General features: G+C 48.1%; 4 protein-coding genes across 17 annotated transcripts in view; 1 reads left to right on the plus strand and 3 right to left on the minus strand.

Annotated features, from left to right (window-relative positions):
* The window catches only part of LOC117589478 (synaptotagmin-like protein 4), a 48,849-nt gene extending 42,343 nt beyond the window's left edge, over positions 1-6,506 (plus strand). For 12 of the 14 annotated variants that reach the window (XM_034281421.1, XM_034281422.1, XM_034281427.1 and 9 more), the window contains 6 exons: positions 4,119-4,312; positions 4,377-4,571; positions 4,634-4,888; positions 4,945-5,219; positions 5,281-5,489; positions 5,554-6,506. In XM_034281421.1, the coding sequence (XP_034137312.1) occupies positions 4,119-4,312; positions 4,377-4,571; positions 4,634-4,888; positions 4,945-5,219; positions 5,281-5,489; positions 5,554-5,705 (1,280 nt within the window). In that variant the 3' untranslated portion in view covers positions 5,706-6,506. Of the gene's footprint in view, positions 1-3,057; positions 3,609-3,648; positions 4,079-4,118; positions 4,313-4,376; positions 4,572-4,633; positions 4,889-4,944; positions 5,220-5,280; positions 5,490-5,553 lie in introns of those variants that run through there. The other 2 variants (XM_034281436.1, XM_034281431.1) reach the window with 2 other exon arrangements.
* A 2,341-nt stretch (positions 6,507-8,847) lies between these two features.
* LOC117589481 (solute carrier family 22 member 6) lies at positions 8,848-11,435 on the minus strand. The gene is made up of 5 exons (XM_034281442.1): positions 10,992-11,435; positions 10,674-10,932; positions 10,014-10,428; positions 9,451-9,957; positions 8,848-9,393 (listed from the first exon to the last, which is right to left on the minus strand). The coding sequence occupies exons 1-5, from the start codon at positions 11,319-11,321 to the stop codon at positions 9,213-9,215; spliced, it is 1,692 nt and encodes a 563-aa protein (XP_034137333.1). The 5' UTR covers positions 11,322-11,435; the 3' UTR covers positions 8,848-9,212.
* A 1,065-nt stretch (positions 11,436-12,500) lies between these two features.
* LOC117589480 (organic cation transporter-like protein) lies at positions 12,501-14,749 on the minus strand. Its single transcript, XM_034281441.1, has 4 exons — positions 14,030-14,749; positions 13,702-13,960; positions 13,237-13,642; positions 12,501-13,165 (listed from the first exon to the last, which is right to left on the minus strand). The coding sequence occupies exons 1-4, from the start codon at positions 14,588-14,590 to the stop codon at positions 12,526-12,528; spliced, it is 1,866 nt and encodes a 621-aa protein (XP_034137332.1). The 5' UTR covers positions 14,591-14,749; the 3' UTR covers positions 12,501-12,525.
* A 117-nt stretch (positions 14,750-14,866) lies between these two features.
* On the minus strand, positions 14,867-17,117 carry LOC117589482 (organic cation transporter protein). The gene is made up of 4 exons (XM_034281443.1): positions 16,495-17,117; positions 16,182-16,440; positions 15,694-16,114; positions 14,867-15,625 (listed from the first exon to the last, which is right to left on the minus strand). Exons 1-4 carry the CDS (start codon positions 16,825-16,827, stop codon positions 14,953-14,955), a joined length of 1,686 nt encoding a protein of 561 aa, XP_034137334.1. The 5' UTR covers positions 16,828-17,117; the 3' UTR covers positions 14,867-14,952.
* Between the last annotated feature and the right edge of the window lie 532 nt (positions 17,118-17,649).

Genomic DNA, 17,649 nt, shown 5'->3' on the forward strand with positions numbered 1-17,649 from the left:
TTCATCAGTCATAGCCCCGACTGGGGCTAAGTTGCCAGTTGGCGTCTAAACCGATTTTCGCACTCTTGCGTTGTGTGTTTGGTGGATAGAAGTAGACCCGAGTATCTCGTATCTGGTATCTGGTATCTGGTATCTGTAGCTGTGGGCTATGGCTGTATGTAGCTGTAGCTGTCCATGTGAAGTGCCTAAAGTTGTGTTCCGCTTGGCGGGGGCGTCTCTTGTTTGTTGTTTTCTATTCATTATTTAGCCAAAAGCAAGAAAAAACAACAACAAGAACAATTATACTCTACACACACCAGTCCCTCAGTCCGTCAGTCAGTCAGTCCCTGGTCAATGGAACTCGAACTCGAAACTCAAAAACCCGGCACTACTGGGTGCACGCGGGGCTTTGAACTTAGCTAGAGATGTGTGGCCAGGAGATGGTTGAATGAGTTGTAGATCCGATGAGGAAGCGAGGGATTATCGAATAAATCATTAAAAATATTTCATTAATTTAAAATCTGTTAAAGCGTGGAAATTTTCATAATTACTTTGGGAGAAACTTAAAGAGAAATCTCGCTGCAAGTGAAACAATTTTTGGTGGCTTTCCAAAACATAAATAAAACAGATCATTTATTTATTTTAATAGCTAATTATCCCCAAGATATTATGAGCTTCAGCAGACACACACAAATTGATTTGGTACAACTGAAATTTCCTGTTGAATAATTACCCTCACGCTGCCATCTCAAACAGAGTTTCGGTTTGGCCCCCATGGACCCCCTCTTTGTTTACACAGTTTCGTTTGTGGTGGTTTTGGCCAAAATCGTTTGTCTTTGCGGCAACTTGGCCAAAACACAATTAAATAGTTGGCCCGCTGTATCTCTGTCTCCGACAATATTGAACTTCTATATACTAATGCTTGTTCAGAGTTAAGCTCTTGACGTTGATAGAGAGCCGCTGCCGCTGCCGCTGCCGCTGCCACTGGTTTGTTTCCTCGTATTTCCTGCACAATTAATGCCTTTCGTTGCCCACCCAAAACAGTTGACACTGGCCAAAAGAAGTGGTTGTGTACGAGTAGATGTTTTTCCACATTTATTTTCGTGCATCACTGCTTCCACACTGGAGCGTTGGTTGTGCGGAAATGATTGTTCCAGCACCAGCAGTGCTCCATTGCCATGGTGTGTCTGTGTCTATGTCCAAGCCCGTGCCCATCCGGCAACCGTTTAAGTGTTTTGCACCAAAACAAAGCCAAAAGCCAACAGCAGCTATGCAATGCTATGCAATGGCATGCAATATTATTGCCGTAAAACAATTTTCACAATTATGCAAATAAAAACGGAGCTACAATTAACGCTGCCATAGCGGATGTGCCAACGAGAGGAGAGCACCGGCACGAGAGCACCCTGTAAAACACAACTTGGGTATCGTCTCTCGACCAGCGCTCGTTTGGCCATCAAATTCAATTAACCTTTCTGCCACCGAGACCGAGAATACCCAGAAACGAGAGAGAGAGAGAGAGATCTCTATTTATTTGTTGTTCATCGCCAAGTTGCGATGAACTGGCGAGGGTTGAGCGAAAATATCCATAGATACGCTGGGGATTGGATCTATACCAAAGATTAGTTCTACTTGTGGCATTTGACACAACATTTTAAGCGGGCCTGGAAGCAGCAGAAAACTTTCCCACACCCACTCAATGTTATACTTTATTTCTGCTTTCGTTCTCCCCAAAACTTCTACCCAACTTATGTGGCATTCTGTGAGCACCCCTCGCTGTTGAACTGCCTTACGTTTCGCTCGTCTGTTAATTGCACTTTCATTGACTAGGCGCCGCCCCAGGCGACCCCAAAGTTCAATATTTAAATAATTGAATAAAACTTAGATTTCATCCACTGCATTCTCGCGGGGTTCTGGCACTGGCTCCCAGCTATGCTTCAGTTGCTGCGCCTCGTCTAACGGGACTGGAGCTACAGCTACCCGAACGCGATGCGCTCTATAAGTTGCCCCGCGAATTCCGATCTTAACTCCGTCAATCCGCAGTGAAAGTGAAGTGAAGTGAAGTCTGTTTTGACTTTTTGTATTCCGCTTTGCCTTGGGGGGGGTTTTCGTTATTTTTGGTTGTCTCTGCCCTGCCCCCCACTCACGTTTATGGGCGAAAATAATACGCGTAGAAGTGCCATAAATAAAATGAAAAATCATGCAAAATATACACAAGTATATGTAGATGTAGATGTAGATGTAGATGTATTATGCTGTGTATTGTGTGTGTCAACAAATCGTGACTGCATTGACAGCACTTTTACTGCCACCCCAAACACCCCTCGAAACAGTTAAACACTTTTAATGTGTGTATTTCTGCCTTTAATTGCACTCTCGGATCAAACCCCCCACACTTTGCCTGTAATATGACCCACTTCTGTGGGTGTCTGCTTTGCTTATCACTTCTTTTTGTTGTTTGTTGTTGCTGCTGCCAGCCAGCCAAGCCCTCAAACCCAAAGTATTTCACACCCACTCCGTCTCAAGGCTGTTTCGTTGGAAGCTCAGGGCCACTCAGAGAGCTGTCTTTAATTTCCAAACTTAATTAAATGGGGCCAGTTGGGCCATGCAAATGGCTCTAGCAACGATCGAGTGGTCCAATTACCACAGTGGCCACAGCCTGAACCCAAGTGTCGTCAGGCATCTATCTTATCAAAGGGTCTGAGCAATCAATGGAATTCTAGGCCTTATCGGCAGGGGGAAACTGCTTTAGATTTCAAAAGTGCTGATAGCACAGGCAAACTATTTTATCGAACAAGAAATGGGTTGGGTTTTTGCAGTAGCTCAGAGCTTTCTGGCTTTCAAAACAAATGAAATATCATTGGGTTTTTTGCACACATTTTCCATGGCTCAAACCTTTCTAATGAGCGCTCCAGCGTGGTTGCCCCATGCCGTTGCACAAAGCACAGGCAATTGAGCAACAAAACTCCACTCTGATGGCCCCCTGGCAACTGTCAACTGGTTGCTCAAATAAAACTTTTTGCAGTCCGCTGCGCGTATGACACCAAAAATCGAATGAATCCCAATTCCAATTCCAATTCCAATTCCAAATGAGAAAATGAAGCGAGTGACTCGCTTAATTGGCCCGCGGCGTGCGGCAAAGGCCGTGAAGCCAAAAGAAGCCACCAGCTACAACGCTTTTGTGTCGCTGCCCCAAAAGTCGACGCCCTCGGGGGCTGCGGCACCCATTGCTCGGGTGCACAACTATGGCAGAGGAAAGGCGTTATCAGCGGCGGCGACTGGCTCCTCGCTGCCCTCCAGTTCCGCTGGCAAGATCCAGTACGCGGCGCTCAATCGCATGCGCAAGAATCGATCCGCCGACAATCCGCCCAGCCAGCGCCCACGCAGCACCAAATGGCGGCGGCTGCTGGGCGCCTGCTGGTGGCGGCGAAGACGACGACGCCCGCGCAGCTACAAAGATTATTGGGGCAGCGGCAAGCCCAAGCGGAGTCTCTGCTGCTGCCGCTGGGGCAGGGCACGGGCAAAGGCGTACAGCTGCGACTCCGACGAGGAAGACGACGACATCGATGCCAAGGTGGCGGCCTACATTGTGGAGATGAAGCAGCGCGAGGCAGTGGCCAGTCAGCAAAGTGAGAAAGTGAAGGATACTCAGTTCCAGGAATCCAGCATCCGCCTGCCACAGCAGCAGCAGCGGCAGCCACATCCTCAGCTGCGAAAAGTCTCCTTGCGTGACAAGCCCAGAGCCTGGACCTGGGATGATAGTCTGCGGTCCAACTCTGATAGGTTCCTGGAAACCCTCGAGGAGGAACTGCCAGTTGTTGCTGCTGTTGCTGTGCCTGGTGGCAGAATGTCCCTCATCCTGCCGCGTCGCACGCCGCTGCATGTCCACTTTGTGGAGAGCGAACAGCAGGACAATCAGGAGAAGGAACGGGAAGCGGTGCAAGGTAGGCGGCACTCAAGTTTGCCTGCTGCATGCACCTTGCACTGCTTTCCCCGACTGCAACTTCACTTTGTCCCCTCTTGAATGGGAATTAAAATATGAAATTTATGTGTGGAAAACGCTGACAACTTCCACTGATTAGCCTAGCTTTAATTGTGGAAAACTCTTGTGTGTTAATGCAACAATTTTCTCTTTGCAGAAGAGGCCAAAGTGGCTGCCGAGGAGCTGACACGTTCGCCGGTGATTGGACAGCGGCAGGCGGCGGAGCAGGCCGCCACCGCCAGTCCCGTGCAGTCGCGTGCCTCCAGCGAGGCCTGGCCGGTGCAGTCGGACGAGGACATTGATCGTCTGGTGGCCATGCATCAGAATCGCAGCAGTCTCAGCTCTTTGGGGGTAGGTTAAAGGTTGATAAAAGTTAAACTTAAAAGCGAAACTAATCCCCTGTTCTGCCCTGCAGGTTCGCTCGGAGTCCATGGCCAGCGTTTACTCTGGCGCTGGTGAGGGTCGCTATGGCACTGTGGTGGTCAAGGGTCAGGTGGAATTTGCCATGCAATACAACTACAAGCTGGCCGCCCTGGAGGTTCATGTGGTGCGCTGCAAGGATCTAGCCGCTGTCGATGCCAAACGCAATCGCAGCGATCCCTATGTCAAGGTTTGTCTTACTTTTTCTTTACTATAACTGAGCTCTATGCTGATGTTTGGTTTACTCTTTAGGTATACCTGCTGCCGGATAAATCAAAGGCTGGCAAACGCAAAACCAAAGTCAAGAAGCACACCCTCAATCCCATCTTTGATGAGACGATGCGTTTCCACACGCCCATCTCCAGCCTGGAGTCGCGCACCCTGTGGCTGACTGTCTGGCACTCGGACATGTTCGGGCGCAACGACTTCCTCGGCGAGGTCTCTGTCAATCTGCAGGGACGCGTCTTTGACAATCCCCAATCGCAGTGGTATCTGCTGCAGGAGAGGGTAAGTGCAGCATTCAATCTGTGGAGTTTCCATACCTAACAAACGATCATTTGCAGAGCGAACCCTTCGATGAGGTGGCCACCTATCGAGGTGACATTGTGGTGGGCCTCAAGTACATTCCACCCGAGAACCTGAAGTCTTCGTTCTTCTCGCGCGGCTCCTCGCTCACGGGTAGCTCCTCGAATCTGCGCAAATTTGGTGGCAGCATCAAGTCCGTGGCCTCAAAGTCGGATCGCTGTGCAAAGGGCGGACAGCTGCATGTGCTGGTCAAGGAGGCCAAGCATCTGAGTCCCATCAAGGCCAACGGCAGCTGCGATGCCTTCTGCAAGAGGTAAGCTTATCTGTGACTCTCCTTCCCTCAGTATGTTAATCTGTGATCAAACCTCTTTCAGTTATTTGCTGCCTGATCGCACGCGCAGCTCCAAGCAAAAGACGCCAGTGGTGAAGCGCACGCTGCATCCCACGTGGAATTACACCTTTGTCTATGAGGATGTCTCGCTGGAGGACTTGTCGGAGCGCGCCTTGGAGCTGACAGTCTGGGATCACGATCGACTGGCCAGCAATGAGTTTGTCGGCGGCATTCGTTTCTCCTTGGGCACGGGTAAGTCAAAGATTTATCTCTCCTCGAATCGGTCAACTAATTTCGAATTAATTCCACCCAACAGGTCGCAGCTATGGCCGCCAAGTGGAATGGATGGATGCCACTGGCAAGGAGCTATCGCTGTGGCAGAACATGCTGGATAGGCCCAATTTCTGGGTGGAAGGTAGCCTAGTGCTACGTTCCAGTCTGGATGGCATACGAGCCACATTGCCATAGGAGCAACCGCTTGCATATTAGTAAATTATTTGCTAGAATCCACAAACCACAAAGCCACAAAGCCACAAAGCCACAAACCCCACAAAAGTTGCAGTTAGAGTTGCCCACGGCACATTGTATTGTATTGTATTGTATTAACTATCGATTAAGCTACGATGACAGTCGATAACGATGACTCTGAGAAGCATTATTAGTGTTCTAAGCATTGGCATAGTCACAGCAGACTGACTGGCCTAATTAATTGATTGTTGTTTGTGTTTGCACGTGGCCTTGCAGCCACAGTTAGAGTTAAGTTGAAGTGTGTGTAGGATGATGATTCCTGAATACTCGAATATGGCAATGACGCTGCATGTAGCCTGTACCCCAGCCGTAAATAAACCGAGCAAACAAAGCAGAACAAAGCGTTATCAAGCGTTAAAGCGGCGCAACTCTCAGCGCAGATAAAAGACAACAAAAAAACTAAAACTGTAAAGCAAACACCATGAGAACAGAACTACAGCATGAAGCGATGATAATGATGATGAAGATGATGACGCAGCCCAAGGCCTGGGCTGCCTTAGATATAAGCTCTACGATGTTCATGTGTATTCTTTCCAACCTCTCTCTCACCCCTCTCACCCTCTCTGAGAGGCACTTGCAATTGGCATACTGTATGCACCTAAAAGCTAAACGATAAACGATAAACGATAAAAGCTACAACTAAAATATAACTAAAATATATAGTTGAAACGAGACATAAGTTTACCATGTATAACTATCCATAAAAATGCGCGAAAATACAAATAACATTTTTTGTAAATTTGACTCTTTTGATTTCCTTTACGTTTGCTTTTGTTTTTGAATAGATCATAAGCAGAAGGCATACATATCGCAAGAAACATTGTGCAACATTCAGCTAAGCTTCGTGTCCACCCAAAAGAAATCCAAATCCAAATCAACTCAACTCAAGAGAACAGTACAGCTTAATCCCCATAGCAGCCAATGGATGTCATTCTCCCTCGAAAACCTTTAAGCTACTGTGGAATTTACATATGGAAGTGTAGTGAATGGTAGCGACTATGGTGTATGGCCAGCCCCTCCTGATTCGGATAGGCGGGGTTGAGCAGCTCTACTATAAACAAAAATGAATTGTTTCAGAGAAATCATTTTTAAGAATAAAGAAACGAGTCTTATGAATGCTTTTGGTGTAAGTGTTGTATACATATTTACCATGAATACCATAATACAAATCAAATAATGTTTAGAGTTGAATGAAACATTGAAAAATATGACAAAATTTATAGAAGATGTTTTTTATAAAAGAGATAATTGCTGAATCACTCGTTGCCTAAATACCGCTTGTCTTTTATACTCGATGTTTTCGAAACACACACACAAACACACACACAATTTGGTGATGAACAATGATCGGTAGAGGTAGTAGTGGCAGAGTCAGAGTCAAAGTCAGAGGAGTAACTCTCAGAAAAGATATTGAAAGAGATAAGAATACTTTCGCTAAATCAAGCATATATGATATACATATGTCAAACAATAAGCAGCAACTATTGCAACAGAAAGGAAATGGTATTTAGTAGCATAAAAAAGCGCAATGTAAGAAAAGCATAAATATACATAATTATATGGATGGTGCATAGATGTACTCTATGTAATTTGCATCTACACAAATAGTTTATAATCTAAGATTAAAGCGTTTGCTGTTGTGTTGATTGGTTCTCTAGTCTAGCCATTCAATTTGTTGAGATCCCAATCACACCCACACATATACACACAGACATGTAGGATATAGTTTATTAGTCTCTCGTCTCCAAACAAACAAAATGTTTCAATGTTTACTACATGTATATTTTTCTACTATATTACTTACTTCTTACCACCTAAACGAGCCGTAGTGTAGGGAATATCCTCCTAGGAATATGAGTGCATGGAATGGATTGGAAATTGTGTTTTAACAATGGATCGACCCTTACTTAACCCACTTACTCTCTGAGATGGTGCTATACATATATTTATACATACATAAACTATACTCTCTCTCCCTCTCTCTCTCTCTGTCTCTCTATCCACCGCTAAGACACTCTCTCAGGTGGCGGTTGAATGTCGCAAGGAATCTCTTTTTACCTTTTTACCTTTTTACCTTTTTACCTGTGTATTATATTGGATGTGCATTTCGGATTCCACTGAACTATTGTGAAACTAGTGTGTTGATTATACATATACGATATATACATATGGAATGCAGTCTTCATATACATACCACCAACCTATCTACTATACACATCTACTGAGATACATTACCTATAACTATAGCGAACACCTTTACAAGCAATGCGTACACACTCGCAAACGCAATAGTCTTAAGTACTTTCAGATATTAGAACACATGTTATAAGACCGAGATCTTAAGCTAAGAAAACAAGAAACCATAGCAATTAGGATATTTCTGATGGCGTTTTTTGACATTGCCCGCAGCAGGCATTGCACTACACAAATTATGCGTTACGTTACAGATAAAAGATACAAATATCAGAAATACAACAAATATTTATGTACCCATTGTATTTGTTAGCAATCGCCAGAATGGCTCAGAGCGGAAACAGCAGAAAGCGATTATCAAATATTTTTGCATTTTCGCTTGTGCATACGAGTATAAGCGCCCCCGTATAGGCCGTTGAGCCACGCCCCAAAATATACATGTTGCGTTAAAGTAGAGAAACTTTTGTTAGCGAAAACACACACACACACACACAGATATACATACAATATATATAGACACATAGATACTGATTAATGTTGCGGTTGCCTTCCTGTTAAGTAGCCAACCCGTGGCGTACTCAACCCGATCTATCCTACCTAAGTACTGCCCTGAGAACAATCTTTTTACATGCAATAAGTTACACATTAATGTTCTATGTATTAGATTTCCTAAGTTCTACCTCAAAACTGATTAAAATTGTCTTTCAAGCTATAGGAAAATGAATCTAGCGTGCAACCAGCGACTGTGTGATCCGAACTCTACATTTTTCACACTTCGATTTTAAGCATTAATTCTGTGCAGAGAGTTTTTTGGTTGCTATTTTCCAGGCAATTCTCTAGCAAGACTTTCTATACACACACACACAGAAACACACATACAAGGCCGTTATGTTTATGGCATTTAAGCGTTGCATAATTACAAAGAGTTTACATAACCATTTACAAAGATACAAGATACAAGATACAAGATATGTACTTATGAAAACACTTTTACTTACAAGTAAGTACTTAATACATGCGACAAAGGAATGCCGTCGATACACGAATACCACAAATTTAAATAATGAGCTCAAGAAATTGGCTCAATATGCCGCGGAAGCCGGCTCGGTCTCTCGCTCCAAGTAAAAATTGTGTTAGGAATTGTGAACCGCAATGAAATCAATCAAATAAAGCAAAATTCACATCTACTGACAGCCATCCTTTGTGTTGTTTCTTTTCTAATACCTATTGGGGGGGGATCACATTGGATGCTGACTACACTTCAGCCTCCGTTCCAGGCTGGGCGGGCTGTTGACCATTGACCATCGGCTGCAGTTTCAGCTCTTCGGCAGGCTGCTTGGACACATCGTCATCGTGGCGTCGCCAACAATCAAAGGAGAGCATGGACTCGCCCTTGCCAAAGGCCTCGCCATCAGCCAATGTGATGGGAAGTTGTCTGTAAGTAATTTAAATTTAACTCCACGTTATATGAACTCAGTGGTGCCCTCCTCACCTGTTGTTCGTCTCCGGCAGCATAAGCGTGCAAAAGGAGGCTGTCAGCAGTAACAGCGCCAGTATCAGGGACGTGGCTGCTGCCAGTTTGGTGCCCAAATGTATGAGGTAGGGCGACAGAAAGGAGGCACCTGCGGCAGCCAAATGCACTGCAGCAATGCCCCGTGATCGGACACACGTGGGCAGCAGCTCGGAGGCGTACTGCGAGGTGACAGTGTAGCTCAAGGAGATGCCCAGCCTCATGGGCAGGGCAAAGGACAGCAGCAGGGTCACACTGCTATGTGCACCCTCCATGGACAGGGCCACGCCCAGGGCGCAGGACAACAGTCCCGTGCAGAGCATGGCCAAAAATGCAGTGGCCTTGCGACCCACACGACTCTGCAGGAGCCCCTGGATGAAGCCCGATGGTGGGACAACAACAGCAAACAGCGAGAAGACCACAAAGGGCGACATGCCCAGGCCCTCCACATTGCGGGAAATGGTGTTGAAGCTCAGCGAAGTCAGCATGCTGCAGGTGGATAGATTCATGAGAGAAAGTTCTTATTGCTCGACAGACAAACCTACAATATCAGCACCACCAGCAGCGAAATCTTGCGTAGATTGGGCGTTCGCAGCAGGTCAATGATGCCAGCCGTCTGCTCCGGCTGATTCGATAACTTCCGCTTGGCTATGCAATTCCTGCGGAATGCCTCAAAGTCCGCTGGCGGCACTTGGCGGCCATTGAAGTGTGCAATGTGCTTCAGCCTGGCAATGGCGCCCTCCACATTGGTGCGTGTAATCAGCCACTGGGCGCTCTCCTGCACCACAAAGTAGAACAAAGCCACCACCAGCTGCAGCAGGGCCGAGCAGGTCAAGTAGATGCGCCAATTGCCGGCGAGCACCGATAGCCAAGGTGCCACCAAAGCGCCCAGGCAGAAGCATATGCCCAGTGTGCCGCTAATGGCCAAATTCCTCAGCTTGGGGGCCAAGTATTCCAGAACTAGAAAGATCAAAGTGGGTGTGTAGGGTGGAAGACGGAAGATCAGGGTCTTTTTCTATGGGTGTATACAAGTACATAAGTACTACTCGCATGCGGGTTACATTTTAAACCAAGTGCAGAGCCTCATTTAAGGGTTACCAAACACTCTGTTGTTCATTTTGATCTTTCTACATACACTTACATATGTACATAATAAAAACAGTGGAGAGTACGCTATGGCGTGCTCAAGATATCGCAATGCTTACCCAGAATAAACATCAGATAATAATTGGCTGTGGCCGCCAGACCCGAAATGCACCGAAAGCTGGCAAATTGCACCAGATTCGTGGCGTAGGTGGTAAGGAAATCGCCCACGAAACCGCATTGATTGGCCAGGATCACGGCTCGCACTCGACCAATTCTGTCGCCCAGCATGCCAAAGGTGAAGGTGCCCATGAGGGAGCCCAGAAAGAACAGCGACTGGCCGATGCGTGCCTTGTAGGCATCGTCGCAGACCCAGTTGAGCTGCACCACAGAGAATGGCATTACAATCATGGCTTTTAGCTGGCTAACCTCTGGCTCACCTCAGCATTCATGCTCCTGAATCCATAGTCGTAGTTGTATATCCAACGCTGACATGCCTTGCTGCTGACCGTCAGATTGTTGCCCTCGATCTTATCCAGCCGCGTGCAGGAGGCATCTTTGCCAAAGGGCGCGTAGACCGCTGCAATCTCCTCGAAGCTGCGATCCACCAGCTGCTCATGGTAGCACCAATGCTGCGGCACAAACCCAATGATGTTCTGTGAGTAGTAATGCACTGTTGTGGTGAAGGCTATGTAGCCGAGCAGCAATATCATGAGGTACTGATAGCGACCCGCATTTCCGCACTTCTCCAAGATCTTGTCAAAGTCCATGTCTGTGATGACAAGTCGGACGCTAGGGTCGTTCTCGTGCTGAGATTCTATTAAGACTAAGCCTCAGCTGATCCAAGCAGATGCGAAACCTCGAAACGACTGAGCGACTGAGCCGAAACGACGCCAAAGAGTGGAAGGAAGGTGCCCGAATTCGCACGTTGTGTGCCTCCGTCTCTGTCTAGCTCTGATAAGATTGTATTTAGGAGGGGGTGGTGTCCGGGATAATCGGGGGTGGGTTTGCTGCCTTATCGTACGAGCATGGCGGTTCTGCTCAAAAGCAAATGTTTTTATTATTTAAGTGAATTCACTCATTTATTCCAATCTAAACAAACGCCGGCGTCTCACCAGAAGTCTCTCCCACCCTCTCTCTCTCTCTCTCCCTGTTGGCATAGATAACCGTTAATTCTGACCTCTGAAATGTATTTCAAATACATAATAAACGGATTCACAGTTCAATGGACTCCCAATAATGTCATTCACTGACAATTAGACCCAATTACAAGTGTAGAAGGTCAAGTCTAATGCTGTCACTCGATTGTAGCAAGCCAAAAAGTCTCTGACACAGTGACTCCTATCAGTGAACAGATTACTGAGACGTGCACACGTTTCATAGGCGCTGTGCAAAACTTCTCTCGAGACGAAAAATATAAAGTAATCTCCTCCGTACCTTCGTTCCGTAAGTGTCTATTGTGCATCCAATTAATGCTAATATTTTTAGAGATTTATGTTGGCTTGTCCCTGAGCTTTTATCTTTGTTGTGGGATATATAGATAGGTAGCAGACGTTTGATGGAACATCTTTGGCAGACATCATAATGGTTATTACGCTGGAACAGTTTCAGCCGGCAGCGTCGCATGCTCTGTGCATAGAAAACGATCACAAGCAGCGCAGTCGACACAGCGGACAGCGCAAAAGCTTCGTGTGGCTTCGGCATGTGCACAGAGAAACTACGCAGCGGCAGAGCCGGCATCTTCGTGTGGTCTCAGCGGCAGAGAAGCAATAAACGTTTTGGGCTTCGTGTCTGCTGTTTTGTTTGTGCATAAAAATGCACCAACAACATGTGGGTGACTGCGAGCCGATCTGCGTGCACATCTTCCGTACTGTGCATAAACTGAGGCTGCGCTCCTCGCTGACATTAACGTAAAACTTAACCACAAACAATACAACTTGCCTCTGACTTTTCACACGCACACACACAGCTGGTTTATTCGGGCACAAGTTTCTCATTCTTCTCGACACTGAGTTCGTCATCGCCTGCCCTTTGGTGGCGACGCAGGAAGTCAAACATGCGCTCCCCCTTGCCGAATTGCTCACCCTCGGCCAGGGACATGGGCAGCTTCTTGTTGCGGGTCTCTGGCACGAGCAGGCAAATCCACGCGCTGACACACAGCAGCACACAGAGAATAATCGAGGAGGCAGCCCGAAAATATGTGTCCAGGTGCAGGATAAATGGCGAGACGAAGGAGAAGGCCGCACCGGCCACATGAGCCACGGCCAGGATGCCAGACCGCACACAGGTGGGCACCAGCTCGGCGGATATCTGCATGGTGGCCCCAGTGCAGACTGAGATTCCGAACCGCGAGCTCAGAGCGAGGGTCACCAGCACGGGGGTGCTGGGCTGCTGCCAAAAGGACAACAGAATGCCGCAGACTGCAGTCATAAGACCCGTGGCCACCATGCTGCTCACCGCCGTAAACTTGCGGCCGACACTCCTTTGGGCCTGGGCCAGAAAGAGGCCCGAGGGCGGCAGCGTCAGGGCGAAGAGCGTGAACATCATGAAGGGCGAGATGCCCTGACCCTCCACATTGCGGGACATGGTGTTGTAGCAGAGTGAAATGATGGTGCTACAGTGGGGAAACGAAAGGGAAAGGTTACAGATAAAATGGAGGATCTTGTCAAGGATATTTCCACCTACAAGACAACCAAAACGTGAATCATTCTGTTGCGCAGACGAGGCGTCTTCAGGGCATCCATCAGCTTGGACTGCTTCTGCATGGCCGATTCCTGGCCCTTGCAGTGGATGCGAAACTGCTCAAAGTCCTCCTCGCTGACTTCGCGCCGATTGAAGTTGGCCACGCGCTTCAGGCGCAGCACAGCGCCATCGATGTCGTGGCGTGTGACCAGCCACTGGGCACTCTCCTGCACCAGGAAATAGAAGAGGGTGACGAGCAGCGGCGGCAGGGCGGACCAGGCCATAAATGCGCGCCACTCGCCCACCCAGACGGCCTGCCAAGAGGCACTTATCATGCCCAGACAGTAACAGACGCTCATAATTATGTTGAGGCCAGTATTTCGCAGCGCAGGCGATACATATTCGAGCGCTGTTGCGGGCGAGCACGTGAGACTAGATACGTTTTAGAGCCGTGTTAAGATAACGTACCCAGAATATACATCAGGTAGGCGTTGGCCTCGGCCGCTAAACCAGACACGAAGCGACTCACTGAGAATGTCACCAAGCTCTGGGCAAAGATCGTGGCAGAGTCGCCCACAAAGCCACACAAGTTGGCCAAAATCATTGCCTTGATGCGTCCAATGGAGTCGCCGAGCAGCCCAAAGACCAACGTGCCACACATGGAACCCACAAAGAACAAGGATTGGCCGACACGCGCCTTATAGGCGGAATCACAGACCCAATTGAGCTGCAAATAGGAGAGAAGCATTAACATCAGACTCAATGGACTCAATTAGGTGGAAGGGATAAATATTACTTCTGCATTCATGCTCCTGAAACCATAATCATAGTTGTAGAACCAACGATCGCAGGGCTCGCTGCTCGCCGTGGCATTGCCTCCATCCGCATCGATCGATGCCAGTCGCGTGCAGGAGGGATTCTCAAACTGCGAATAGATGTTGGCAATCTCCTCCAAGCTGCGATGCTCCAGCGCTGGATGGTGGCACCAGTGGTCGGGCACAAAGCTGATCACATTCTGGGCAAAGTAGTGCCTGGAGACGACGAACATTAGGAAGCCGTAGAGCGCCATCAGCATGTACTGATAGCGATGACAGTCGCCACACTTGCCCAATATCTTCTCAAAGTCCATCTTCACGAAATGTGGTTCCGATTTACCCAGATGCATGGAGACCCCTCGTCTATGTGGAGTGTTATTTTGTTGTTGTTTTGTTTTTTGTGTGGCGTGGCGCGTGGCGCGTGCTTGTGGCCTGTGTGCTGGTGGGGTTTGGGGGTCTCTGGGGTGGTGGGGAGCGCTCCGCTGAGTCCGGTCCGTTGCTCGTCCGCTCTCTGTCGCTGCCACGCGCATACTGCCAGCCATACGCTCTTCACCGCTCCGCTCAGCGCCACTACACCACACTCCATTCCATATTCCGATCCGATCCAATCCGATCCGATCCGTCCGCCTTGGCTGAATAGTTAAGAGCGCCGAGTCGCAGCGCTGCGCTGCGCCGTGTTGTGAAAGCGGCCTCGGTATGAGTTGTATACTTATCTTTTATTCGAATAACCTGTGCAGATTTATGTTTTTATTATCATATTTTAATCATACAATTTCGGACTCTTACAATTTCTTAATCAGAGAACAATGTCTGCAATAATTCAACTGATTGAAAGGTGCAAACACTGATTTCACTTTCTCAATCACAGAACAGGCAGGGAAATTTATACACAAATAGTTGCTTTTCAAGCAACTTTCGTCATGAGCGTGTCCTCTTCCTTTTCCTTACCACTAATCCCGGCACCTTCTGCCTTATCCTTTCCTCCACCCTGACGCAAATGACGCAGAAAATCGAACATGCGCTCTCCCTTGCCAAACTCCTCGCCCTCGGCCAAGAACACGGGCAGCTTTCGATTGCGCGTCTCGGGCAGCAGCAGACAGACATAGGCACCGGCCAGAAAGAGCAGTCCGAGGATGATCGAAGGTGCTGGCCTGAAGTACGTGCCCAAGTGCAGGATGTAGGGTGAGAGAAAAGAGGCGGCAAAGCCGGCCACATGCACCACAGCCACACCGCGACCCCGCACACACGTCGGTATGAGCTCCGTGGAGAACTGCGCGCTGGCCCCATCGGCAATGGACACCCCAAAGCGAGCGGCCAGCGTCAGTGCCACCAGCAGCAGAACATTCTGCTGGCTGCTGCCCTGCGACATGACGAGCCCCGCACCCGCAGCAAACAGACCCGTGATGGCCATCCAGCTGACGGCGGTGGCCTTGCGTCCGATGCGATCTTGCAGCAGTCCCTGCAGATAGCCCGAAGGCGGCAGCGTCAGTGCGTTCAGCGAGAACATGACGAAGGGCGAGATGCCCAGCCCCTCCACGTTGCGGGCAATTGTGTTGTAGCAGGGCGTGATAATTATGCTGAAAGAGCAGAGAAATAGCAGAGAAATAGTATCCCATAACTGCACATTAATCCCATAAAAACTTACAAAATCGTTAAGAGCTTGAATGCCGTGCTGCGCATGCGCGGCGTCTTGAGCATATCGAGCAGCTTGGTCTGCCTGTTGTCAGCTGCCTGCACTTCCTTCTCGTAGTGCCGCTCACAGTAGCCGCGGAACGCCTTGAAGTCATCGTCGCTGACCTCGCGGCGATTGATTTTGGCCACGCGCTGCAGCCGCGTAATGGCTCCATCGATATCGTTGCGCGTGACCAGCCACTGGGCACTCTCCTGCACCAGGAAGTAGAAGAGCGTCACGAGCAGCAGTGGCAGCGAGGAGCAGGCGAGGAAAATGCGCCAGTGACCCACCCAGACGGCCAGCCAGGAGGCGCCAATCAGTCCAAGGCAGTAGAAGCTGCCCAGCACGGTGTTCAGGCCAATATTTCTCAGTGAGGGCGAGACATATTCGAGAACTGGTTAACGAAACGAAACAAAGTGTAAGCCAAGTGGGCAGAAGTGGCAGGCAATTCTCTTACTTACTTAGGATGTACATGAGGTAGGAGTTGGCATCGGCCGCCAGACCAGACACGAAGCGACTCACCGAAAATGAAGTCAAACTTGCTGCAAATATTGTGGAGAAATCCCCGAGGAAGCCACACCAATTGGCCAAAATGAGTGCCTTGATTCTGCCGATGCGATCGCCAAGCAAACCAAAGACGAGCGTACCACACACGGAACCCACAAAGAACAGAGACTGACCCACGCGAGGCTTGTAGGCCTCATCACAAACCCAGTTTAGCTGCGAGAAAACTCACCATTAATGATGGTACTTACAAGACAGTCTTGGACCTACCTCCGTGTTCATGCTCTTGTAGCCAAAATCATATTTGTAGATCCAACGATTGCAGCGCTCTGGGCTGGCTGTGGCATTGCCTCCATCCTCATCGATCGATGCCAGAAGCGTGCAGGAGGGACGCTCAAACTGTGCATAGATGGCCTCGATCTCGGCATAGCTGCGACTCTCCAGCTGCTCGTGGTAACACCAATGATCGGGCACAAAGCTAATCACATTCTGGGAGAAATAGTGCATCGATATGACGACCATGAGGAACCCGTAGAGCGAGAGCAGCAGAAACTGATAGCGACTGCTGTTGCCGCATTTGGCCAGAATCTCTTCGAAATTCATGTTGTTTTTTGTTTCCCCGCAAAGGGAAGTTCTTATCGGATTGGCGGCCCACCAACTCTCCAGCGGTGCTCTCAATGCTGTGATAAGCGCATATCTGGGCAGGCGACTGGCATTTATTTGGAGGGAACTGCGCAACGAAAGCTAACCGCCTGGCCGGTTCTGGTTTAGACGATCAACAAAATCGTTTTATTAGTCCCCGCCCGTACACTCTCTGCTTCCTCTCTCTGAGAGTTTATTGAACGCAACCGAAACCCGTTCCGTGTGTGTGTTCTGGTGGCACGGAGAGCACACAACCAACTGGTTGCTCGGCCCGGACCCCGGGGACTGATTGCTCCGAGAGGGAGAGCGTATGATTGAGTGCATTTCTCTCTTCTTATGTTGTAAAATTCAATTTAACGCACTGGGAGAGAGTTTAAAAAGGTTTCAATGCTATACAAAATTTGAATTTCAATTAATTTCAATTTTTGCCACTTGGTTTTGATTGACGAGCAGAGACAACCTCAAAGTTTGGCGGACATGTTGATAATTGATTAAAGAAAGCAGCGTTTCAAATTGATTTTCAGGACATCGTGAGATTTTTTAGATTTACTTACAGAGATATATAATTAGCGTTGTTCTTTAGGTTTATGGCCATAATCTAGGCAATTCTATTCCATAAAACGCAGCCAGAAAAATAAATTGTTTTCATTGAAATGATGATGTTGATTTTGAACAGACTTTCAACTAAAATATCAATTCAAAGTCGAAAGTAACGGACCACAACTGACTGATGTTTCGTGGCTACAGTTCTGGAAGATACAAAAAGGAATTTTTCTTTATTTT

The sequence above is a fragment of the Drosophila guanche genome, unplaced genomic scaffold (genome assembly GCF_900245975.1).
Source record: "Drosophila guanche unplaced genomic scaffold, DGUA_6, whole genome shotgun sequence".
In the NCBI taxonomy this organism is placed as follows: domain Eukaryota; kingdom Metazoa; phylum Arthropoda; class Insecta; order Diptera; family Drosophilidae; genus Drosophila; species Drosophila guanche.

What these genes read in the sequence shown, in the direction of transcription:
- LOC117589481 (XM_034281442.1), bottom strand. Translation starts at nt 11,321, where the DNA reads ATGGACTTTGACAAGATCTTGGAGAAGTGCGGAAATGCGGGTCGCTAT. An exon ending in TCAGGAGCATGAATGCTGAG is followed by an intron (nt 10,933 to 10,991) that starts GTGAGCCAGAGG and finishes TCTGTGGTGCAG; the next exon opens with CTCAACTGGGTCTGCGACGA. An exon ending in TTATCTGATGTTTATTCTGG is followed by an intron (nt 10,429 to 10,673) that starts GTAAGCATTGCG and finishes TGATCTTTCTAG; the next exon opens with TTCTGGAATACTTGGCCCCC.
- LOC117589480 (XM_034281441.1), bottom strand. Translation starts at nt 14,590, where the DNA reads ATGGCTGGCAGTATGCGCGTGGCAGCGACAGAGAGCGGACGAGCAACG. An exon ending in TCAGGAGCATGAATGCAGAA is followed by an intron (nt 13,961 to 14,029) that starts GTAATATTTATC and finishes TCCTATTTGCAG; the next exon opens with CTCAATTGGGTCTGTGATTC. An exon ending in CTACCTGATGTATATTCTGG is followed by an intron (nt 13,643 to 13,701) that starts GTACGTTATCTT and finishes CGCCCGCAACAG; the next exon opens with CGCTCGAATATGTATCGCCT.
- LOC117589482 (XM_034281443.1), bottom strand. Translation starts at nt 16,827, where the DNA reads ATGAATTTCGAAGAGATTCTGGCCAAATGCGGCAACAGCAGTCGCTAT. An exon ending in ACAAGAGCATGAACACGGAG is followed by an intron (nt 16,441 to 16,494) that starts GTAGGTCCAAGA and finishes GTTTTCTCGCAG; the next exon opens with CTAAACTGGGTTTGTGATGA. An exon ending in TTCAAGCTCTTAACGATTTT is followed by an intron (nt 15,626 to 15,693) that starts GTAAGTTTTTAT and finishes CTGCTCTTTCAG; the next exon opens with CATAATTATCACGCCCTGCT.